At 43.4% G+C, this 25,518-nt stretch overlaps 1 protein-coding gene across 3 annotated transcripts in view; it reads right to left on the bottom strand.

Moving 5' to 3' along the window:
• Window positions 1-24,322, bottom strand: part of neto1l (neuropilin (NRP) and tolloid (TLL)-like 1, like) — a 182,939-nt gene extending 158,617 nt beyond the window's left edge. For 2 of the 3 annotated variants that reach the window (XM_024000231.2, XM_024000230.2), the window contains exons 1-4: window positions 23,510-24,321; window positions 22,840-22,893; window positions 21,885-22,019; window positions 14,470-14,718 (exon numbers count right to left, since the gene is read on the bottom strand). In XM_024000231.2, the coding sequence (XP_023855999.1) occupies window positions 14,470-14,718; window positions 21,885-22,019; window positions 22,840-22,893; window positions 23,510-23,537 (466 nt within the window). In that variant the 5' untranslated portion in view covers window positions 23,538-24,321. Of the gene's footprint in view, window positions 1-14,469; window positions 14,719-21,884; window positions 22,020-22,839; window positions 22,894-23,509 lie in introns of all 3 variants that reach the window. The other variant, XM_024000232.2, reaches the window with a different exon arrangement.
• Between the last annotated feature and the right edge of the window lie 1,196 nt (window positions 24,323-25,518).

The raw sequence follows: 25,518 nt of genomic DNA on the forward strand, positions 1-25,518 counted from the left end.
TTTGTGATAAATGAGGAGATGCTATGAATGCTCATTAGGAGTTGTATGCCCTTCATGCAGACCAACCCAGTTCACAGGAACCAAGGTGGTTCTCTCTCTCTCTCTCTCTCTATCTGTGTCTCTCTCACTCTCGCTCCACCCTACCCCCTTCTCTCCCTCTCTCTCTCCACACTCTCCTCCCACTCTTCCCCTTCTCTCCTTCTCTCTCACACACTCTCCACCTTCCCCCCTTCTTTCCTCTTGCTCTGTCTGTCTGTCTCTCTCTCCCTCATCTCTCTCTCCTTTGCTTCACTCGTTCTTTTTCGTCCACATGTTTCCTGTGTTCTTGTGAAGTCAGGCCCCGGCCCGCGCAGAGTCCTGGGTCTGCAAATTAAATGAAAGTCGTGCTGCTTGCCGGCCTGCCTCAGGGGGAGGGAAATGTAGGCTACATTCTTATTGAATTTTTTGTAAAGCGCTCAGGAACAAGATCCACATAATTACTAAAGCCAAAAAGAGTCATAACGCTAGATTTAGCACCGTTTTTACTCTCTACCTTGTCCGTTATCCAACAGAATGGACAAATTGATAAAACATTCCTTCTCCCTCCTTTCTGCTCTCTTCCTCCTTCCTATGCCCTACTCTTTCTCTGCTCTCCTTCCCTTCTCTCCTCCTCTTTTCAACTCTGCTTCCCTCGTCATCTTGTCTCCTCTAACATCTCTTCTCATATCCTCTCTGCTGATAGGAAGTGCGACTCTCCAGACTAGAGCTCCAGTCTTGTCCTGTTTCTCTTCTTACCTTTCACACTGCCTCACGCCTCGCCTCATGCCTCGCCTCCCGTCCCCTGACATTCTTTTAACTAGATTCCAAGTGCCATTCATCTCTAAAATTAAGCGGGGTGAAAGTGCGCTCGCTTGCTCACTTCAGCCGTCTCTAAATAATCATGAATGATTATCCCTTCTCCCTCAGCCAAGCTTACGATTGCTACTGTTCACGCTTTTAGTAACTTTATTAGAGAAAGAAGTAGAGAAAGACAAGAAAAAAGTTAAGTTCCAACAACCTAATGTCAAGGAAGTGGTTGTCTTCATTCAGTGACTTTATAGAAACTCATGAAACTGAGGGGGAATGTTACTCAGATTCATCCTCTCCACTTCTTTCAATGAAACCAAGGAGTGATGAGGGTCAATTGCTCTGGGTCAATTTAACAGTTTCCAGTTTGAATCCATCTAAGTCCAATCTCATGGAATTGCTTCCTGGACGATGGGGTCCATACATCCTATTCAGCTCTAATCTCCAACGTCATTGGACGGATTTCAATCCAATACGACTCCAGTCATATAAAGGGGTGGGGGTTGTAAATCCCATTGAGATGGATTCATTAGTAATGGCCTGACCCCTAGCATCAGGAAACAATCCTTTGGAAGTCTGATAGTGTGAGGGTTCAGGAGCATGTTGACCATGATACATTTCACCTTGTGGGTCGTTCACCAATTCAATTCGGTGTAACGTGGCAAAAAAGAGAGTTTGTTTCACCTAATTTCAACATTCTGTCTAAGAAGCACATGTTAACTTCATATAAAAAACAGTTCTGCATCTTCAAGAGGTTAAATAAGAAAATGCCTGTGAGTGCTAAATAAAGTAACAGAGTTGACTGTAACAGAGGGGATGATTTCATGTTGGAATGGAAGTGTGTTGTATGCAACAGGGAGTGGCAGTTGCAAGCAAGCTTCATTTTTTTTATTGTTAAAACATTTCTAGCCATGACTATCTACGGGTAACAGGGTTGACGTTTTTATATCTGACCCGTTCAGTTTTCCACCACAACACCAGAAATTGTCCAAAAGAGTAGAAACCAGCTCACTTGCTTTTACACTATTGATTTGACAATTAGATGTTTAATGTTTCTTTTGAAGAAAAAAAACAATTTAAAAAGGAATCGGTTCACCATATTAAAAGAGTTCAGTTCATGTAATAGGGTTGACCTTAAAATGAGGCAAAGACAAATCAAATCACATTTTTTTGCCACATGCGCCGAATACAACAGGTGTAGTAGACTTACCGTGAAATGCTTACTTACAAGCCTAACAAACAATGCAGAGTTTTTTTAAAGAGTAAGAGAATTGATAGAGGTAAGAGCGAGTAGCAGCAGTTGTAAAAAGGCGCTCAACGCAAATATTCCCAGGTAGCCATTTGATAACTGTTTAGCAGTCTTATGGCTTGGGGTAAAAGCTGTTAATGAGTCTTTTGGACCTAGACTTGGCACTTCGGTAATGCTTGCCATGCGGTAGCAGAGAGAACAGTCTTTGACTTGGTTGCTGGAGTCTTTGACAATGTTTAGGGCCATCTTCTGAAACCGCCTGGTATAGAGGTCCTGGATGGCAGGAAGCTTGGCCCCAGTGATGGGCCGTACAACTACACCCTCTGTAGTGCTTGCGATCGGTGCCGAGCAGTTGCCATACCAAACAGTGATGCAACTGATCAGGATGCTCTTGATGGTGCAGCTGTAGAACTTGTTGGGATCTGAGGACCCTGCCAAATCTTTTCAGTCTCCTGAGGGGAATAGGTGTTGTCGTGCCTTCTTCACGACTGTCTTGGTGTGTTTGGACCACAATAGTTTGTTTGTTGATGTGGACATCAAGGAACTTGAAGTTCTCGACCGCTCCACTACAGCCCTGTCGAAATGAATCACTAAATCACATGAAATAAATAATAATCTTCAGAAATGTTATTGTCAAGCAACAAATAACTAGGGCTTTACAATGATGGTGAAAACTTGGAGAATGTTGGGGTTAAATGGTTAAACATTTTCCTAGAAGTCAGAGAGTGCACAGAGGACATGTGAGAATGCTGCATTTTAGGTCTTTATTCATGTAAAAAAAAAATGATTTTTGAATTCTCCATGTGGTCTATATTAAAGGGCACTTCATTTATATAACAAAGGCTTTTAAAATTCAATATTGGTGCACAATTTCTATTTAAAATATAAAAGGGAAGCAAAAGGACTCTTTTTTGCGGAACACACTTGTATAACACTACAGCTATGCAGCTACTGTAACTTTTGTGACAGTTGCTAGGAAACCATTGCACGTAATGAAGCATGCATAGACAAACAGTTGGATAGATAAACTGAAATAAAATATGACATATTTCACAGTGTTATTTAGTAGTGTAAAAACAACACTACACTACCCACAAATCTCTCTCTCAACATTGTCCAAAGGACTCCACACTACAGCTATATCTATATTTCATTCCAAACTCGGCCACGGAGCTACAAAAGAGATTTCACTTGGCATCCAGCAAGGCAGTTAAAAAGCTAAAAAGACCACATGAGATGTTTTTCTTCTCTGTGTGAAACAGTATTCAGACTAGCAGCAGTCTGGGGGAATCAGGGCTGCCTCTGTCTCTGGTGTGAAACAGTATTCAGACTAGCAGCAGTCTGGGGAATCAGGGCTGCCTGTTTCTCTGTGTGAAACAGTTATTCAGACTAGCAGCAGTCTGGGGGAATCAGGGCTGCCTCTGTCTTCTGTGTGAAACAGTATTCAGACTAGCAGCAGTCTGGGGGAATCAGGCTGCCTCTGCTCTGTGTGAAACAGTATTCAGACTAGCAGCAGTCTGGGGGAATCAGGGCTGCCTCTGTCTCTGTTGTGAAACAGTATTCAGACTAGCAGCAGTCTGGGGGAATCAGGGCTGCCTCTGTCTCTGTGTGAAACAGTATTCAGACTAGCAGCAGTCTGGGGGAATCAGGGCTGCCCTCTGTCTCTGTGTGAAACAGTATTCAGACTAGCAGCAGTCTGGGGGAATCAGGGCTGCCTCTGTCTCTGTGTGAAAAGTATTCAGACTAGCAGCAGTCTGGGGGAATCAGGGCTGCCTCTGTCTTTGTGTGAAACAGTATTCAGACTAGCAGCAGTCTGGGGAATCAGGGCTGCTCTGTCTCTGTTGTGAAACAGTATTCAGACTAGCAGCAGTCTGGGGGAATCAGGGCTGCCTCTGTCTCTGTGTGAACAGTATTCAGACTAGCAGCAGTCTGGGGGAATCAGGGCTGCCTCTGTCTCTGTGTGAAACAGTTATTCAGACTAGCAGCAGTCTGGGGGAATCAGGGCTGCCTCTGTCTGTGTGTGAAACAGTATTCAGACTAGCAGCAGTCTGGGGGAATCAGGGCTGCCTTGTCTCTGTGTGAAACAGTATTCAGACTGCAGCAGTCTGGGGGATCAGGGCTGCCTCTGTCTTGTGTGAAACAGTATTCAGACTAGACAGCAGTCTGGGGGAATCAGGGCTGCCTCTGTCTCTGTGTGAAACAGTATTCAGACTAGCAGCAGTCTGGGGGAATCAGGGCTGCCTCTGTCTCTGTGTGAAACAGTATTCAGACTAGCAGCAGTCTGGGGGAATCAGGGCTGCCTCTGTCTCTGTGTGAAACAGTATTCAGACTAGCAGCAGTCTGGGGGAATCAGGGCTGCCTCTGTCTCTGTGTGAAACGTATTCAGACTAGCAGCAGTCTGGGGAATCAGGGCTGCCCTTCTGTTTGAAACAGTATTCAGACTAGCAGCAGTCTGGGGGATCAGGGCTGCCTCTGTCTCTGTGTGAAGTTCAGATTAGCAGCAGTCTGGGGAATCAGGGCTGCCTCTGTCTCTGTGTGAAACAGTATTCAGACTAGCAGCAGTCTGGGGAATCAGGGCTGCCTCTGTCTCTGTGTGAAACAGTATTCAGACTAGCAGCAGTCTGGGGGAATCAGGGCTGCCTCTGTCTCTGTGTGAAACAGTATTCAGACTAGCAGCAGTCTGGGGGAATCAGGGCTGCCTCTGTCTCTGTGTGAAACAGTATTCAGACTAGCAGCAATCTGGGGGAATCAGGGCTGCCTCTGTCTCTGTGTGAAACAGTATTCAGACTAGCAGAAGTCTGGGGAATCAGGGCTGCCTCTGTCTCTGTGTGAAACAGTATTCAGACTAGCAGCAGTCTGGGGAATCAGGGCTGCCTCTGTCTCTGTGTGAACAGTATTCAGACTAGCAGCAGTCTGGGGGAATAGGGCTGCTCTGTTCTGTGTGAACAGTATTCAGACTAGAGCAGTCTGGGGGAATCAGGGCTGCCTCTGTCTCTGTGTGAAACAGTATTTCAGACTAGCAGCAGTCTGGGGGAATCAGGGCTGCCTTGTCTCTGCTTTACCAACGGCCCCATCTTCAACAAGCATGATCACAGTAAGATGAGTGTGTGAGGGGGGAGTGTGTGAAGAAGAGAGGTAGTGGTTTTATTTTCCCCAGCAAGGGCTTGCTGTCAAGGAGCAGCACTTCATCTGTGGTAGCACAGGGGCTGAGGTCATAGTGGCCTGAGTGGAGTGTGAGGTAGACACAGACATATGCTGACACACAACTCATACACATGCACACACACGCCCGCGCGCACAGACACACACACACACATGCACTCACGCACACACACCCTGGGGATGCCACTCCTTCGATTTCAGGATAACCCCTTTTGGATTGCAGTTTGTTTTACTGCCTGTGTCAAGTGCTCTTTCATATTACTCATCAGCAGTTACCATAAGGTTAGAGTGGAGGGTAACAACAGTGTTCCTTACTGCAGTGCCACAAAGATAYAACCCATTCTGCACACTCCTATTCAATATAGAACTAGAGTTATGTCTAAGGTTAGGGAGCACTGCCAGATCGTGACTGTCATCTTTCAGAGCGAAGAGTGTACAGTGCAGGCGGGGGTGACCGCAGCACTGCCAGAACAGAATAGGAAGGGGATTTATGAGGGTTTGTGGTTTGGGTAGCTGTGGCTGTATTTCAAATGGGCAGGCTGGGCAACCACAAGTCGTCCTTGGRAGAAGGAAGAAGGGAGAAGGGAGGAAGGAACAGACAGGAGTTCACTGACTCCAGAGCAGATTTAAATATAGAGATATTTGTAGAGATATTTGCTGACTTGTATCAGAAAAGATTGTCAAACTGTAGCCTATAAGAAGTAAATACAGCACTATCATTGCTACACTTTATTTCAATACKTGTACGGTTACTCTTCCATTTGGCTGACAAACTATTCCCTAATCCCTTCTACATCAGACAGCATCTCTGGCTGATGATGCACTTGATAGTGTGATTGGAATGGAATGACAGTGCACCTGCAGATGAAGTTTAGCACCTTGCGTACGTCAGAACCTAKCATGACTAGCTTCCAGATACTTCCACCTCTACCGTAGTCTCCTCACTTCAACCTCATCGGCTGCTGTATCAGTGTTAGTCATCACTGTAGAATTTCTGTACGCTCCCAAAACATGCTTTGAAGTATTTTCTATRCTTTTGTCGATTTTTATTCATGTTTGAGTGCTACCGTCTAGGTTGATGTTTTATGGGATAACCAGTATAAATAAAGGATAAAAAGTGGAATGAGGTAAATCTACACCMAAATCCACAACATACTGTGAATAATTGCTGTTACATTGATTACAATAGTGATACAGTATTATACAGTATACAGTACATCCGGTCCTAGTCATCTGCTGTACAGTATGAAGGCTGGGAGGGGGACTCATCTGAACCTTGAGGAGTGGCGGATCTCATAAAGGCTGTTATATCTTTCATCTCCAGATGATTGACAAAACGGAGCGGGACGGGAAGACACGGTGAGTGGAAAAACCTGTGATTCATCACATTTGATCTATGTTCACTCTTCTCTTGTCTTCTCCTCTCCTCTACTTATCCCCATCTCCACTCTCCTCAGGGCACTTCAGATGAATGAAAAGCGAGGGAGAAGACAAGGCGAGGAAAATGGGCAGAACGTTTCTCTCTCTCTCCTCCTCCTCCTTCGCTCCCCTTGCTTTTCATTCATCTTGAGTAGCCTAGTGTGAATTAGCATGTGCTAGCAGCATTAGCTAGGCARAGGCAGATGTGAACCTCTCTCCACACAGMCAGATTTTGGAGCATCAAATTGTGTGAATTCAAGACTTTTATCTTCTTTAATTATGTAAATCATATGCCACAGATATTTCTTGTCAAGACAGAGAGGAGCRGTGTTATTTATTTATTTGTATCTCTTTCAGCAATATGAGAAGAGGCTTCACCAGTAGACAGCAGTTTTTCAAAGACCACAATATTCTATTGAGAAAACATACACACTTCATCAACMGGACTATAAATGGACAATACCACTTTCCCCCTTATCTACACCYACCTTTTCACATGACCTCACTCACTCTATCTTACTTAACTTACTGTRTAGGTTCAATTGTCAATAGCAATCCCATTCCTTCTTCACCCCATTAAATCTAGTCTATCCATCTAGGATAAAATATCAATGTTTTGGGTGTATGGGAAATCTTTGTGTGTGGTGAAAATAGGTATGTGTGGAGAAAAATGTATATACAGTTTATGAGGGTAAGGGATGGAAATGAGGCTTTTTTTCAAATTTATAAAACAGATTGTTTGGATCCTGGATGCTGATTGGTTGATAGAGAGGAGTTATAGCACCACAATCCCCGTATTCAGGTAATGCCTGTTAACAGTTCCAATAGATTTATCAATGCGCATCTACTGTCCCACAGCCCAGCCAATTTACCAACTTAATCTTCCCTGGAAAAAAGTGTCTAGACAATATTTCCACATGCTAATGGACTAGCATTTGGTTTGCAACAGTTGGGGTTTGTCTGAACCTTCCTGTTTGCCTCTCTGACCTGTGGAACAATGTTGCAGGTTTTTTTGCGATCTTCACCGTGCCATGCACATGAATGTGATGAGACTGACCACTTCTCTGAGCAAGGACAATTAATTTATCAGGATTATTGTAATGGATATATTGCAATAGAAACAAAGGCACATTTCAGCTGCTTGATGTGATTGTGTGTTAGCTACCAAAGTAGAAGTAGCTAGCGTACACAGCTACATGCCAATGATTTGTTTAGTATAGCAACCATTGGAAATAGAATGGATAGCAATTTCAGAAACTCAGAACTAAAGACTGGCTTTTGTGGGGACTAYTTAGTATGGTGGAAGGATGAAATAAAACAAATTTGCACAATATAATACAGTTTTTAATGAAAACATGTCATTAATCTTTTTTAATATGTTGGCAACCGTTTTATAAAAGCAATAAGGCCCTTGAACCTGGGAATTATTGAGAATAACACCCTCCTAAGGTCTGTTTCCCCGGCCCTTGGCTTCACTTCGTGCCTAAGAACAGCCCTAGCAGGGAGTTATTCACACGATAATTCCCGGGGTTCTCATGCCTTATTGCTTAAGTAAAACAGTATCCAAGGACAATGTTGTGGGTCAATGGCAATGAAAAACGTCACGAGGTTTATGGCGATGTATTTTGTGGAGGTAAAGAAGGATATAAACAGAATGTGGGATGCCCATAAGAATTTCTCCCACATGGAACGTGATTCTGCAGGTCAGTCTTTCAGAGCTGTGATGTTGGTGTTAAAATTCTCCTACATATCACGCTGCTTCAGGCAGTATTCCCTTCAACCCTCGACAACACACAAAATAAGTTGACAGTCTTATTAAACACTGACCCAGCCAAGGGTATACACCATACAGCCTATAGGAGACCAGAGAGGATTTCAAATCATGGTTCGGTTTCGAAAGGTTGTGGTAAATCCACCCACTGCTCAGTTAATGGGAAACCAGCCCGAAGGTGATGCAAATTAAGAGAGTCAAGGCTKCTCACGGCACGCGGAGGGAGGTAATTGGGATGATTGTGTTCGACAGTACAGATTAGCCTGTCACGCTACTTCACCTTTCCTCTGCTACCCCCCTTCCTGTACCCCCGTAAACAACACAGAGAACTCGGATTGAGAGCTATCAAACTAAATCTCCACGCCGCTGGTTATATATTACTACAGCAACAAATATCGTTAGCCTGTCTGCCTGCCACCATTGCTGGAAGCTAGGAGCTGATAGCATACTTTGTGTGCTGTCGGGAGAGGTTTAAACCCCAAAATGTGTAGATTAGTACTCAGCTGCAAAAAGACTGGGTTCGTGAGTACATTGATAGAATTTATACGTCTGCTTTTATGGCAGGTTTGAAACCTGTTATGAAAACAGCAAATGCGGGTGTAGTGGATGAAATAGAGCAGGRTGCTTTGAGAGAGGAATCTAACTCCGCTCACTGCTTTTTTAATCGATGCCTGGGCTCTATTAACCATGTCTTTGAACATAGGTCCAGTAACAATACACAGATCATATTACATGGATGGAAGTGGAGACGATTTTGGGGTTTGGAAAATCCTTGCAAGAATCAAAGACAATGTAGTCTAAAAGGTAACAAGTTAGAATCGTAACAGAAAAATACTCCTTGTAAACTCAGAAAACCTTGGGGAGTTTCTAATCTCGTGAGACATTTTMTTTTGTCTTATTCTGAAATAGATTTATAGAATTGACTAAAGGGTGGATGGGTCACGGGGAATTAGATGAGAGTTAATATTGGGAGAAGGTCACAAGAAATTAGAGTTGGGGTTACCAAACCTAAAATRACCTTTTTAAAATGTTGTTGTGCCGTGGTTATGGAAAATCATGGAGAAGAGAGACCAGTCATTACGGGAGGGAATCATTGGACTCGGTGGAGAGATAAATGTGGCTGTGTATAAGGGTAGTGCATGCTAAATGAAGGGCATATAAACAATGAGGCGGATTAAAACTAACGATTAATGATTGGAGGGAGGACAGTGGATTTATCAGTATCGAGTTTGGTTTGTAATTAAAACGTATAAGTTGCTGATTAAGATGAAGCATAGTGAAAGCTAACGAAATGTACACTTTCTCTTCAAGCAGAGGAGGGGGTGTCATTTTCTTTCTCTTTGGAAGGATTMGGCTGTAAAATGAGCTCCCAGATAAGTAAGGCCTGGCCATGTGTGYGTTTTCACCATATGGTTTACCACACACACACCAGCACGCAAACACAATTTACTGACTATGAATATGGGTTACTGTTTTAAATGTGTGAAATGGTTTCTGAAGGACAGGGAAAGAAAGGGAAAGGAAATACTTAATGGTGTTGAGGCCTGATCAATCTTACTAGAAATAATGGACAACAGGATTTTTAAGTATAGTCTATTATAGAGTATAGTCTATTTTACCATTACGTTACTGGATACAATTATTTCCTTACTGGATACAATTACTTCCTTATAGAGTTATCAAGAGTTGTAATTCTAATTGGTTGATAATAGCCTGAGTTGTTCATCTTTGATTTAACAGGCAGTGTTATTATGTCGGTTAGTGYTTCTGTATTTGTTTTCATACAAATTTCACCAGATTGGGGATGTTGTATTGTTGGGATTTCTCCCGAGAGGTTAGCGACATAACTCCCTGATCCGGTATCTGCTGTGAGGTAGACAGCATGATAAGGGGGTATAGGACAATTTGGAAAATGTTTTCAACAGTGTGTGGTTACGCTCTTTGGCATTAACGTTGGGAGAGCGGAATGGAATGTGACTGGGGGTGGCTCATAAATTCAGGAAGTTGGTAATAGAGTCTCTGGGAAGAGGTACCACTCTATGTATATTGTTACAGGATATAGCTCGTAGGAGAGGACAGCTAACTGCACAATATAGAATATAGAGACTAGTATGAAGTAAATTGAATGTCACAGATCATGGTGATAGTGGCAGAGATAGTGTTGTCATTTCAGACACTATTGTCAACTTTCAATGAGGGGTTTGTCAAAGAAGGTATAATGCTTAAAAGGAAAGCCAAATTCCTGTATACAGGAGGCCACATCAACGGAAGGGAAGTTTGCATAATAATATCATCACATCTCCTGAAGAGTGTGATTAAGGAACATATGACTMAGAGTTTGTTAGGTTGGATACTATTCCAACGCCACCACAGGACTCATGCCACATAAAGAGGTAACTGGGAGACCGATGGGAGTACCGGGTGCTGGTATTCACGTCACAAATTAGTGATTTGGCCATACTGGGAGAGTCTATGTTGTTCTATTGTCAGGAAATGACCCATGCGTTGCAGTGTGTATCTTCCCAGGTGAAAGAGGCCCACCGTAGACTCCCTCCGGATTGGAAAGCACACTCACTAGAGCTGGGGGACAAGGTGTGCTTGAAGGTCCATCAACCGGGTACCTTTCAGCCCAGGTGGCCCAGACCCCACACTGACCTACTAGTGACTGACACAGCAGTGAAGGTGTCGGGAAGGAAGCTGCACCAATACCTACTGACTTGGGAGAGGCCGAGCAAGATGGAGAGGCTAGAGCAGGTTTTGATAGAGGAGGTGATGATGGAAAAGAAGGAGTGTAGATCACACTGTAAAAAGGGCAGTAACATGGGGCTTTTGGACATTTTTAGTTGGGGTAGTGTTTGTGGCGGCTGCTATAAATCGCTACCACTCCAAGGGGAGAAGATCAAATAACACTTTATATAGAGTGGATAGCTCGATACGAAGATAATCAAGTTCATTGGGAGAGAGTAACATCAAAAGTTGCGGAAGCCGTGAGTGTAACTAATCATAAGGGCATGGTGATATGGGTGGCTCCATTTGAAAATAGATCTAGTGTCCTAGATGTAGGATGTTCTGATAAGGGGATGGTTCTCTTACAAACAGGAATTTGGAAAGAATGCAATGGAACMGATAGTTTGAGGAATTAAACCAGATTCTCGTCCCTCCCTCAACTTGGCATTGTGTGCKATAGACTCCAGTTGAAAGAAGAGCAGTTAATAACCTTCAAGTTAGTGTGGGCAGAGKACAAAACTTCTGCGAGTTCTRMGACACAGGACGTCAAGCCAGGAGAAGCTACAGAAACGAAAGAGAGGGAATTATATTGGAGCAAGAGGTTTTACATACCTGTCACTCCGTATTACCCAACACCAACAGGAATGAAATGGTCGAGGAAGATTTTAGATAGTGAGAGACCAAGGACCTGGGGAGAAATAGCTTGTTGGGGCAATCAGACCCTGGACGATATTATGCGAAGAGAGTATAATGACCAGATAGTCCTTATTGGCTTGAGGAAAGTGAGGGATATGAGCAGATGAAGGCTTATTTACAGGCTCGGTTAGGCCCTACTTTAGTTCATGAGACAAATATACACCAATGTCTGTGGCAGCAGAATGGGGGAAGTACAGGACATTCCTATGGAGTGTTGGTGTCGGATGTGGTGGTAACCCATGTAAGCCCTCTCCTTGGTGTCCCGAAAACCAAGGCCATAGTCTTTACAGGGACAGGATATAGAGGAATAAATGTGACAGAGGCGGAGGGATGCCTCGCCTATAAATTAAGAAAATGGGTGATAGACTAATTTGAGAATGATACCACTCCACTGTGTAGAGTGTTACATGGAATAGTGCGTAGTGTGGGAAAGACAGTGGTCTGTGCAGAGTGGAAGGACTACTATGAGGATAAGCTCAACATGGAGGACTCTAGGAGGGCGGTCATAACCGTCGCTGAAATAGTTGTATCATTTCAGACTTTAATAGCCACATATGGAGAAGGTTTTACTGATGAGGGTACAACAATTGAGAGGGTTGCCACAGATCCATGTATACAGGAAGCCGTATTCCCAGAGAAAAACCTTGCAGTAGTGGTGGCAGCCCATCTGTTGCAGGGGACGATCAGGAAGCATGTGACCCAGAGATATGTAGAACTGGACACTCTCTCAACCCCACTGCTCTCTCCTCCATATCAAAGGGCAGATAATCCATTGACATACCTCCCAGAGAACTGGGACCAACACACGGTAACAGGAATTTGTAGAAGGATTGCGGAAAAACAACCTTTAGGCCCTAAAACCTATGTCACACATAGGGTTTTCACATGGGGTGGGGGATGGGTATGCCGTGGGATGAGAGATGTGATCCAGATCTGAGTAATGGTAATTATTGCCCGCCAGTCCCTACTGTAGCACAACATAAGGAGGCAATAGATAAGCTGGTCAGGAAAACGTTGGGAGAGGACTGGGAAAAGGCAGAGAATATCTCATAAACTCAATCATAGATCTAACGGGTAAAGCCGGTGATGAAAGTTATGACAGTGAAAGAGTTAAAGCGGTCACAATACTTACTGCTGTTACATTGGGAGTAATAACAAAAGAGACTTTTAAGGTTGTGGAAGGTGCTGTAGGAACAGCATGGTATTGGACAATTGATCAAATAAGGTGGATGTTGGAATATGCGGCATGGGCAGTGTTGGCAGTTACGGGGGTAGCTCTGATGGSATTGTTAGGATTCCATATAGTAAAAGCTTTGTTGCTGAAACGCATCTATAGTGCAGATTTGCCACAAGAGGAGGTGAAATTGATTCAGGCTACGGCTCACGTCTTTAGGGCAGCTTTAGGAGGTGAACGCAGTTAGGAGGACTTGGCTGAAAAACATTTCTTGTGATCCTGTAGCCCTTGATGGAAGACTGAGAAAAAGCATTATGGGGATATTTAGAGCCCTACTTTTTGTGGACCGTAGCAGAAAAGCATATCAGTGGGCATAGTGTTCAGGGGTTGCAGGAGATTGTGTCGGTCGGGTTCCTCAAGCTTTGGTCAGAGATTTAGTTTATAAATGTATCTACATAGATGCTTATGATAATCAGTAGAATTTAGGATTGCTTTAACTTAATGTTCTTTTTTTTATTTTTTATTATAGTATTTTTTTCTTCTCTATCTATCAAGTCTGTTTCTATCACACYCTCAGATCTGGAGAAAACCAAAGAAGAAGAAAGTCTACAGCAGGCAGTTGAATGATAGTTTAATGATATTAAACAATAAGAAAGGTTTATGCTTTAATAGGGGGGAATGATGGATTCTATCAAAATGTAACATGTTTCAAGTTAAACTGTAGTTTGTTTGTGTCCTGTTTAGTGAATGAYTACTGTGAGTATAAATGGAGTTTAGGCCATGAAACTRTGTGTATACTAATTTAGAAAGGTTGACCTAATCAGATGAGAAGAAATTGCYTMSGATCAGAGAGCAGGGYCAGGCCCAGAACAGAAGATGGACGGRGTGTGATTCTGACATCTGGCTAAACAAAGAGAGGACCATGGACATTCAACAGGGGAAAGGAGGGAAACTCATTGGGGTCATAAAATGTATAGCTGGGGAGGTGACGCCTACAAGGGAAGAGTATAAAATGTGTTATGAGCTTTCTAAATGTATGCACTCAGCTGACTGTATCCTTGGTATTAAACACTTGAAACTTCTCGTGAGCTTTTGGTCTCAATTACTTATAGTAAAGAAGTTGCAATAACATTTTTCTTTTTAACCGTGCTAAGGAAATATATGGTGTTGCTTAGCAGAGAGGGTGTGAACAGACTGTTGATGAGGTTTCTGAGAGCCAATGTTTGCGTTGGGCCCATATCCACAAAGCTTCTCAGAGTAGGAGTGCTGATCTAGGATGTGTCCATATAATCTGATTTATTATGAACTAAAATCACTCCTACCCTGAGACGCTTTGTGGATACTGAACTAGCCTCTTTGCAGTGTCAACACTATCCTGCTGTTGCAATTGGGCATGTTGCGATTGCCTAGCTGAAGGTAGTGTGGATACTTTGTATCGATTGTTACCTGCAGTGAAGTTGTAGTTGGCTGAAAATCCAATTGCCTCCAGTTCGGCATCAGAAACAAATTTTATCCAGAGGTACCGTCCACTGCTCCTGATGAAGGGAGGGATGGTCTGGCCACAGTAGCGCCCGATTATTGGGGAGAAGCCAAAGGGGCCGTCTCGCACCTCGATGTTGTCAAATTTACATTCCCATGAAGGCTCTATAGAATACCTCTCATCAAAGAAAAGATCGATACACAGCCTCGGAGGAGCTGGAGGAGACAAAGAGAGTAGATAACACAGATAAATATAATGCTCATACTGTGTAGCATATTACACAACACAGTACATCTATAMGGCATATAAGGCAAAACATGGAGAACATATGAAGTGCAATTAAACAGCGTGCAATTAAGATGAAGCTTTCTTATGGTAAATGCCCKTTGGGAGTTTACTCATTTTGAGTCATTTTGCAATGCAATTGAAATAGATACTCACTGTAAGTTGTCTTAAATTAATTAACTACTATGTGGCTTAGATGACTGAACTACTAACAAAATCTGAATCCTAGAATCCCTGTGTTTTATTAATTTATTGGTGAAGGACTTTCCAAGTATTCCAAGCAAATAAATCATACAGTTATGAATATAACTGTTCCCTGAAGGAGGGAACGAGGCATAACATACTATGGGGAGTCAACGACCAATTATACTCACCTGAAGAAAACTCAAATCACACCCAACGGGTCAATGGATGCAGAGCCCGACCTCAGAAGTCCCGCCTTCATGGCTATAACACCAGGACTCACATTCATTTCCTCAATTCAGTACCAATCTTCAACAAGCCCAAACCCCTTGACGGYGCGGGGCCAAAATATGTTATACCTCGTTCCCGCTTTCAGGGAACAGTAGTTATATTCATAACTGTACGTTCCCTTTCATTCCCTTTCACACTGGGTATAACATACATCTGGGTATAACTGGGTATATAACTGGGTAACATACATCACGCCCCAAGCCGGCTCAGAGGGTACCAAACCAGGATGCCCACGCTAACCCAAGCACACACAGGTTCCACCGGCTCCAAAAAGGGGTTACAGAARCCACCTTTTCCCCCAATACTTAGCAGAGAAGCCTGAACTGTCAAAGCCTCATAAGGACTCAASTGTCAGAGCCCTATATAGGGAACCAGAAGCTGCTGCAACTGACACGCTGCCACAGCAGCCCAAGTCCATAGACCCCACTGTTCCAAGAAAAATACTTACCTTGTGAGCTTGAAATGTCAGAACTGTTCTGTTGTTTTGAACCGCAACAGAACACCTGTGGTGACTTGTTAAAACGCACACRCACTCTGCAAAGCACCGACCAGAGTCGATGAACCAGGAAACCTACAGTAACCTGGTAACTGTGTACTMGYGCACTGCCACGGCAGCCCAAGGCTCAAACCCACAGGGAACTGTGGTAACCACAGGGAGCAGTTACATCCAAGCAATAATACCTCACAAAGGTATGTGGGGAACGCCAACTGGTTGCAGCACAGATATCACCAATTGTCATGCCCCTGAATAATACCCAAGAAGCCACCACACCGCTAGTGAAGTGAGCAYGCACACCGGTAGGCAACTCTTGTCCTTTGCTGTCATATGCCAGGKATATAGCCTCCACAATCCAATGAGAAAGACGCTGCTTCGAATGAGCTCGATTAGCGAAATAGACAAAAAGCTGGTCACAAACACGGATATCCTTCATCCTATCCATATACCTGCGGAAAGTGCGAACCGGACACAAGCCATGCAACCTACGTTGTTCACCGGAAGCAAACAAAAGAGGTGAGAAAGGGAACAGCTCGAAAGCCAGGGACCTGTAAGACATAGGCATAACCTTGGGAGCAAAAGCTGCAACCATCCACGGGTCCCTGTCCAACAGGTAGATGATCTCCGGGAACCAGGGTTGTCTGGGCTAACAGGGAGCCACCAGAATCAACARCAGACTCCCCTGACGGACACTCCCCAACAGACGAAAATGCGTGTCGGCTCTTCTGAACCGGTCCCATATCTTTGGCAACCCCCGAGAGGTGCTGTCTCCACTCTGTAGCGATAGGACCCCCCCTGGAAAGTAGATCCGCACCCACAGGTTTAGGAGAGAGAGAGAACGCATCTGTCGTGATCACCCTGCGGGACACTACCTGGCCCATGAGAACCCCCTGCAACAGCAGTCGNGTCGTGATCACCCTGCGGGACACTACCTGGCCCATGAGAACCCCCTGCAACAGCAGTCGTGATCACCCTGCGGGACACTACCTGGCCCATGAGAACCCCCTGCAACAGCAGTCGNGATCACCCTGCGGGACACTACCTGGCCCATGAGAACCCCCTGCAACAGCAGTCGCGGGTCACTCCAAGAAGTCAACGACCTTATGCACCACGAGATACCTTGAGCAACCGATGGCAGTGGCAAAATACATTCAGACGTRTAGCAATCACCCAGTGCTGAAACAGACTCATCAACAGAAGAGACACCACAGCTATCATACAGGCAATCAGACCCAATAACCACAGGCACARGCGAAAAGGCACCGAATGCCCAAGCTGAAACCGTGCCAGACAGAGACGGAATGTGACCCTCCTCTGYTGGGACAAAACCGCATGACTCRGAACCGAGTCCAGAATGAGACCCGGCAAAGTGTGAGCATTTTGAACTTGCAAACCTTGACATGCTTGTTTAAAACACGCAACTCCAGGATGGGATGCAATTTTYMATCGCTCTTGGGAACTAAGAAGTACCGGATGTACCAACCACTCTGTGCTTCTGACATGGTGACCACCTGAATAGCCTGCTTTTGAAGGAGAGACGAAATCTTGTCTCTCAAGACAGGTGCTCGGACTTTGGAAACTGTTATGACACCACGAAAGCAGGAGGCACAGCGAACTGCAGACTATGCACACTTGTCACTGTCCTCATCACGCATGGTGAAACTGCTCATGCGGAGCATGCTGCCAGTCTCCCATTCATTATCTCCTGAAGGGGCAGAGGGCCACCCTGAGGACTGGGATAAAAACATTGTCATGCTTGKTTTCATATCCGCCACTCTTGAAAACTGTGCGTCAGAATGTGGGGATTATTATTTTTCCACGCCGATACCAATACCGATTATTGGAGGACCAAAAAAAGCCGATACCGATTAATCGGCCGATTTTTATATATATATTTGTAATAATGACAATTACAGCAATACTGAATGAACAMTTATTTTAACTTATTATAATACATCAATAAAATCAATTTAGTCTCAAATAAATAATGAAACATGTTCAATTTGGTTTAAATAATGCAAAAACAAAGTGTTGGCGAAGAAACTAAAAGTGCAATATGTGCCATGTAAAAAAGCTAACGTTTAAGTTCCTTGCTCAGAACATATGAAAGCTGGTGGTTCCTTTTAACATGAGTCTTCGATATTCCCAGGTAAGAAGTTTTAGGTTGTAGTTATTATGGGACTATTTCTCTCTATACCATTTGTATTTCATATACCTTTGACTATTGGATGTTCTAATAGGTACTTTAGTTTTGCCAGCCTAATCTCGGGAGTTGATAGGCTTGAAGTCATAAACAGCGCAATGCTTGAAGCACAGCGAAGAGCTGCTGGCAAATGCAGGAAAGTGCTGTTTGAATGAATGCTTACGAGCCTGCTGCTGAGTACCACAACTCAGTCAGACTGCTCTATCAAATCATAGACTTAATTATAATATAATAACACACAGAAATACGAGCCTTAGGTCATTAATATGGTCAAATCCGGAAACTATCATTTCGAAAACAAAACGTTTATTCTTTCAGTGAAATACGGAACCGTTCCGTATTTCATCTAACGGGTGGCATCCCTAAGTCTAAATATTGCTGTTACATTGCACAACCTTCAATGTTATGTCATAATTATGTACAATGGCAAATTAATTACGGTCTTTGTCAGGAAGAAATTATCTTCACACAGTTCGCAACAAGCCAGGCGGCCAAAACTGCTGCATATACCCTGACTCTGCTTGCACAGAATGCAAGAGAAATGACACAATTTCCCTAGTTAAATGAAATTCATGTTAGCAGGCAATATTAACTAAATATGCAGGTTTAAAAATATGTACTTGTGTATTGATTAAAGAAAGGCATTGATGTTTATGGTTAGGTACACATTGGTGCAACGACAGTGCTTTTTTCGTAAATGCGCTTGTTAAATCACCCGTTTGGCAAAGTAGGCTGTGATTCAATGTTAAATTAACAGGCACCGCATTGATTATATGCAACGCAGGAGAAGCTAGATGAACTAGTAATATCATCAACCATRTGTACTTAACTAGTGATTATGTTAAGATTGTTTGTTTTTTATAAGATAAGTTTAATTCTAGCTAGCACCTTACCTTGGCTCCTTGCTGCACTCGCATAACAGGTAGTCAGCTTGCCACGCAGTCTCCTCGTGGAGTGCAATGTAATCGGCCATAATCGGTGTCCAAAAATGCTGWTTACCGATTGTTGTGAAAACTTGAAATCGRCMMTAATTAAATCGGCCATTCCGATTAATCGGTCAACCTCTACTTGATTCCCCTGAACACAAGGAACCTTGGGTAGAAACAATGTATTATTGTGATACCGCTGTTCTGATACCCGGCTCACTCCAGGTTCAGGGACTTTGGCAACCAGTAACTTGCCCCCATTGACCGAGCCACTTGGGAGCATTATTGCCACAGTAGATGCTTGAGAAGGAGGGCCCTGAGAACACGTCCCCTGCCCCGGCCTCCAGCTAGGGACGCCAGGTCTGCTTCTTCCACGCCACAGAAGAATCTTGTTTCACCCCGCTTTCCTTCAACTCAGCATGCCCAGAAAGGGCCTGGACCTTTTCTTTCACGCCTCAGGAACTGCCGAACCGCTCGTGCAAATTATTTTAGTTGGAAAAGGACCTGTAGAGCTGCATCCTGCTTTTGTTTCCTCTTGAAATGGGCCTGACAGGACTCCATAGCCAWGCCAAACGACCTTGTCGGCAAAACTGTCTCATCCAAATATATCCGCATGTTCCTCTCAGCAATCCAGGACAACATCAACCAGAGGTGGCGCTGAACCACAACTGTCGCCCTCTATACTTTTCCCCACAGCCACAATAGTACAGCAGGACAGACGCAGCACAAAATCAGCCTTAGCACGGATTTCGTCAMGAAGCTTTGAAACTGGTTTCCCAGCCTCCACGGTCTTATTCAGCTCCTGCAGCAAATCGATATGATACATCTGCAGCATTGTGACCACATTCAATGATCGGGATGCCACAACCTCAGGCTGGTACACTTTGTCCAGCTGATCCACGAGAACCGGCAATGTTTATTTGGAAGCACAATGCTAGGATTAGCACYCTTGTTAACCTCTGACGCTAAGTAACTCACCAGCTTTCCATGCATCAGCGGTGTGCAAACGAGCCCCGCMTSCTCCATACACTCTACATTCATGAACTCGCCATAACCTAGCTTTCCTGGCTGAACGAGGGGAATCACAGGTCGCCTTTAGCTCACTGGCAAAATCTTTAAACAGGGGTAAGCGACGCTTCCCAGCTGCAGGGATAGGAGGAACACCGCTGTGRGGTAGAASACGGCCAATCCACCCCCAGGTGATCTGCCRCCCTACGACACAGCTCCATCAAAGGCGCATTAACCACCAATGGTTCACTCTCCCCCGCTGAATCCAAAGCCAGTGCTTTAGGCTGCTCCAGACTGATGTCGTCCCATTCACAGTCTGAAAACCCTCCAGAGCAATCTAGGGATAGTGTATCATCCCAGGAATCCGGACTCTGAACGCTGCCAAAGAAACCGGAATGAGCCTCACTCTGGGATGGCACACCTATCATCTCCGACCACCGCTGCTGCTCTCTCCCGGCCTCAGACAACCCCATTCCCGAGGTCGCTTCRCCGGAAGACCCTTTGCCAACAGCCGGAGACACAGGTCACACAAACTGGTCTGACTCAAAGCCTCCTGAGTGTGTTTCCACCCAAGGCAAGCAGGACAGCACCCGTGAGTATYTTTAATTTTCCCTAGGGCACGGTCAGAGGTTCAAACTTGGATGGTTATCATTTCTTTACTTACTCTTATCACTGGCCATCTTACTCATGCAAGGAAGCACTGGCTATACAAGCAGGACAGAAAGTACTGTGTTTTAAGCAAACACAAATCCTACCCAAGCAAGGAAGCATTAACTACACAAGTAGAGCAGAAAGTGGTTAGCTTTTTAGCAAACTCAAAAACCGATACCAAGACCCAAAACTCACAACATCTAGGGGGACGAATACTCTCTCCCCACTAACAGACACCTCAGGTGGAGTCAAATCTCATAGTTTGTAAATTGCATGACACGTTCTTCCTTCAGGCGAGCCGAAGAGCGAAGAATTTAGGAAATTAATGCAAGCCCCGGTGTTATAGCCAGGAAGGTGGGGCTTCTGAGGGTAGGCTATGCATCTATTGGCCAGTTGGGCGTGATTTCAGTATTCTTCATGTGAATATGATTGGTCGTTGACTCCCCATAGTATTACATTTACATTTACATTTAAGTCATTTAGCAGACGCTCTTATCCAGAGCGACTTACACATTGGAAAGTTCAGTAGTATGTTATACTGAGTGACCGACTGAAAGGGAATCTTATATTTCTATCTTAWTTATCAGTAGGCTATTGGTAATGTCCAGTGGCCTCGATCGACAATGATCTCACAAGCTTACATTCGGTCAGGTCTGAATGGTGGATCAGGCTAAAAGTCTGGCCCATCATACACATTTCATCTATAAATCCAGTTCAAACCATAACCCAGATGATACCATTGCAGCTAGTATGGTTCCTCCAGTCCAGTAATAGAGTCTCTCTGTAGAGATGATCTTTCATGTATTCATTTAGTTAATATCATTAGGGCAGTAACCTAATCTCCTCCACTGATTAATCAAATATCAACCTCCCAGAACGTAAATTAAAACGACTGAGATTGCAACTTGTTGTCTGATTTCATTACCATCATCAGACAAACATCAGCAGCACAGCAACTAAACTGGCCAATCCCATCAGTAATTACTGTGAACACATATCTCAATATCTGGTCCAGATTTCACTCTGAAACATGAAGAGATACATCCATTCACAGAGCAACCTGAGCTCATCCCTATTCACTGAAGCCTGAACTCAAGTAGACAGCGAGGAGTTAAACAGACAGATGGTTTTAATTTCTCACCTGGATCTAAGATTATAAAGATGTGAGGACACTATCATATGTTACATGCTGTAAGATCAAGGTTCCTGAAACACAATTTAAGAGTCTGTATTCCTTATTGAAACATTCCTTATTTGTTTGAAGAATGTCAACCCATGATCTGAACAGAAAACTTAGATGGCTTTATAATGATGTTAGTTACTGTGAAAGCTATTCACCTTCAATAATGTAAACACACTCTACTTCTGGGGGGTATTTGCTGGGGTAGTTGGGAGAAGTGAACAATCCCCCGTCTCCTTCTTTCACCCAGGTGCCACATTGTCCTGCAGGCTTCACTCCTGAATTGTTTTTCACTGAAAAAACAGTAGCAGAGTGAAGTGGATTATACAGACAGACAGACAGACAGACAGACAGACAGACAGCAGACAGGACAGAGACAGAGAAGACAGAGACAGACAGACAGACAGACAGACAGACAGACAGACAGACAGACAGACAGACAGACAGACAGACAGACAGACAGACAGACAGACAGACAGACAGACCCAAAATGATTGGCACCTTTGATAAAGATGAACAAAAAAGACAGTATAAAATAAATCATACAAATACTGAGATATATTGTATGCTCCAAGAAATCGAAAAATTATATTATTTTATACTAATGCAATTGCTCAGGAAAGATTTTGTTTAACAATTTTTTTTTCTCACAAAAAGAACAGCAGTCAAAATTATTGGCAGCCCTGTTTTCAACACCTTTCAATACCTCACCTTGCTAGGATAACCGCACTGAGCCTTTTCTAAAATGTTTTATGAGATTAGAGAACACATTGGGAAGGATGTTAAGATCCCTCCCAATGTGCTCTCCAATCTCATAAAACATTTTAGAAAAAGGCTCAGTGCAGTTATCCTTGGAAGGTGAGGTGTTGAAAACAGGGGTGCCAATAATTTTGACACCTATCTTTTTGAGAGGAAAAATATTACTTGCTAAACAAAATCTCTTTCTCTGAGCAATTGTGTTAGTATAATATGATATAATTTTCAGATTTTGCTGAGAATACAATATAGCTCAGTATTTGTATTATTTATTTTATACTGTCTTTTTTGCTCATCTTTATCGGGGGTGTCAATAATTCTGGACCTGMCCGTATGCAGTGATAGAGTGCTTTATACCTGCTTCCTTCTTCGTTGCCCCAGACAACCCAAGTATGAGTAGACTTGCAACAACTGCAACAAGAGACAAATACATTTTGGTAGTATATCCGGCCTAGCGTAAAATAGGMCTACTCTGAAGATATCAAAATACAAGGATATGGGCGTTTTAAAAAAAAAATCCAGTTTACCATTAAATACATCCAACCTCAAATTAGATTACTTTGAAACCATTTAAATCCCTAAAGTTTCGGAACTTTTTTTATAGAATTGGATGCGCAATCAAGAGGCATGCATAATCTACCTATTACACTGTTTGATACAGCAGTCCTCAGGCAACACATAACTGGGCTTTTACGCACTATTCATCATACAGATGGAAAAAGTGTAGGTTATACATGCAATCTTCCGGCTAAATACCATTATGTACACATCCGCATGCAATGCTATGTAAAAGTAGCCTACACATGCGGTTTGAAAAGGTAGGCTATACTATAGAAATTGTGAAGGGGTATGAGTGCATGGATATCAAATTCGTTACACAACTGCCACTATATGTGGACTGCCAACTATAGACAACCACAATGGTACGTCAATTCATAAACTCATGAATATTGTGCTACTACTCAATGAAGGTTTTGTGGTATAGGCGCAAGACAGTAAAGTCTGTTCAATATAAGTGGTGACTTACCGTGAAGGAGSCTGTGCCCATGTACCATGTCTGTACCTTTCACAAGGGGCTTCACGCTCAACTAATTCCATTTAGATTAAGGAATACTTCAAGAGGAAACGATTGAGATTTAAGGGAATTGCGAAATGGACAGCGTACCGAAATACCAAAAATTAAATTAAAATACAATTGATAAGCCGACAAATATCTTCACCTCAGTTAGACTATAATTTCTTGAATGAGAAGATGAAAATTCCAGAGAGAAAAATCGCAACTACTAGTCACCAGTTTCATATAAAACCAAAAGCAAGTCTAAACATTCGCCCGATTTCCATCCACACGTTTCCAGAACCTTTTGGTGGTTCTGATGCACTGACCAGATTAATAGGTCCGTCATCGGCCTTCTCTGATCGCTCCACCTTTACAATCTAACGATGAAACAGATATAGGGAGAAAAAGCAGCTTTGGTTATTTTTCTTCAATCCCTTTATCTGGAAACAAAAATCCTAATGACGCGTGGGTATCCATCCTCCTAAACGCATACTTCGAATTGTTTTCACTGAGATGCGTAAAACCCCGGCTATCAAGTTCGACAGCAAAAGTCGCAACGTGAAGAAGAATTGTGTTTATCTCATCCTTTCTTCCTCGATTCCCTCAAGCGATAGATAGTGTTCGTGGAGCATTCTCCATTCTTCTCTAGCGACTGGCTGGTCTCTCTCSCTCTCTCTCCCTCTCTCTCTCTCTTTGCACCCACCAAGAAGAGTTAATGGATATTGTCGCCCTCCTCCAAACGTTGGTCATCCATTCATTCCTACAACTACTGGACTAACCTATAAACCACCCTAATTATAATTGGACCACACTCATACAAACATACGAAAACTACTTTGTTTCACGAATATAATCCAACTTCCCCGATATAAACGCCAAGGAGGAGTAGAAAAAAGTACCGGGAGAAGGTGGTGGGGTGTTTCTTTAAAATGCTCTCTCTCTGCAAGCAGACTGCAGAATCCAACACCTCAGTCGGTGGGGCACTGAGCGAAAATGTAAAAGGTAAGCAGAAAAACGCACATTGCAAGAGGAAATGGAAGAAACAAGCAAAGCAGATAGATGCCAGGATACTGTAGACTATATCAACAACTCCAGGCAGCAACACCTGCAGCATGGAATAGATGGAGTTTCTTTCTGCCTCCTGCCGAACATGGCGAGGTGGAGGTTGGGTGGAATAGAAAGTAGYGATGCATGCAGACACAAGGCTAGGCTACAACAACTATGAGTTTTTTTTAAACAAATATGTCTATTCTTTCCCACATGTTCCATTCATAATTCAATCCTGGCTCTGATTGTGCAGTTAATCAACATCCCAGCGTATTTCCARTGTCTCTATCATAAATCAAATAGCTCACATGAAAAATGTATGTAGGGCTATAAGTGCATGTACAGAAATATCTTCCCCACGAAAATGCCAAATGTTCCATACGTTTTCCAATGTCTGCAGGGAGAGTAAAGCCTTGGCTAGGCAACTCTTATGTTTATCTCCTTGCTGTGTTTTGGATAGCCTAGAAAGAAAGAAATCCTTGCTAATGCTGATAGAGCTAAAAACAAGATCATTTCCCACACACAATTTTGCTGTTGATTAAACCTGTTTTCTATTAACAATACCCATCTCTTCCCAGCCTTTTCAATTAACTGCATGAATGCATCCTCCCCCTCTCATCTCTGCATGGCATGACAACAACAGATCAACAGAGGTCAATAAAGTTGCCCAGGGCCTGGTTTCCCAAAAGCATCTTAAAAAGCGACTGCCTTTAAAAAGCAACAAATCCATTTGAAAACAGCCTATGTAGCACTGACACAGAATGAGTCAGAAACAKTTATTCTCGTGTCAGAGTTTACTACAAAGTGTAAATAGTATAATTTTGGCCATGAATTCTGTCTTGTCTTAAACAGAGTTTGGAACATCCGTGCATCACAACGGGTAAATGAAGGTTGGGTTTTGATTTGATAATGTACATTTGCCCAYTAACATG

This window comes from Salvelinus sp. IW2-2015, linkage group LG14 (genome assembly GCF_002910315.2).
Source record: "Salvelinus sp. IW2-2015 linkage group LG14, ASM291031v2, whole genome shotgun sequence".
In the NCBI taxonomy this organism is placed as follows: domain Eukaryota; kingdom Metazoa; phylum Chordata; class Actinopteri; order Salmoniformes; family Salmonidae; genus Salvelinus; species Salvelinus sp. IW2-2015.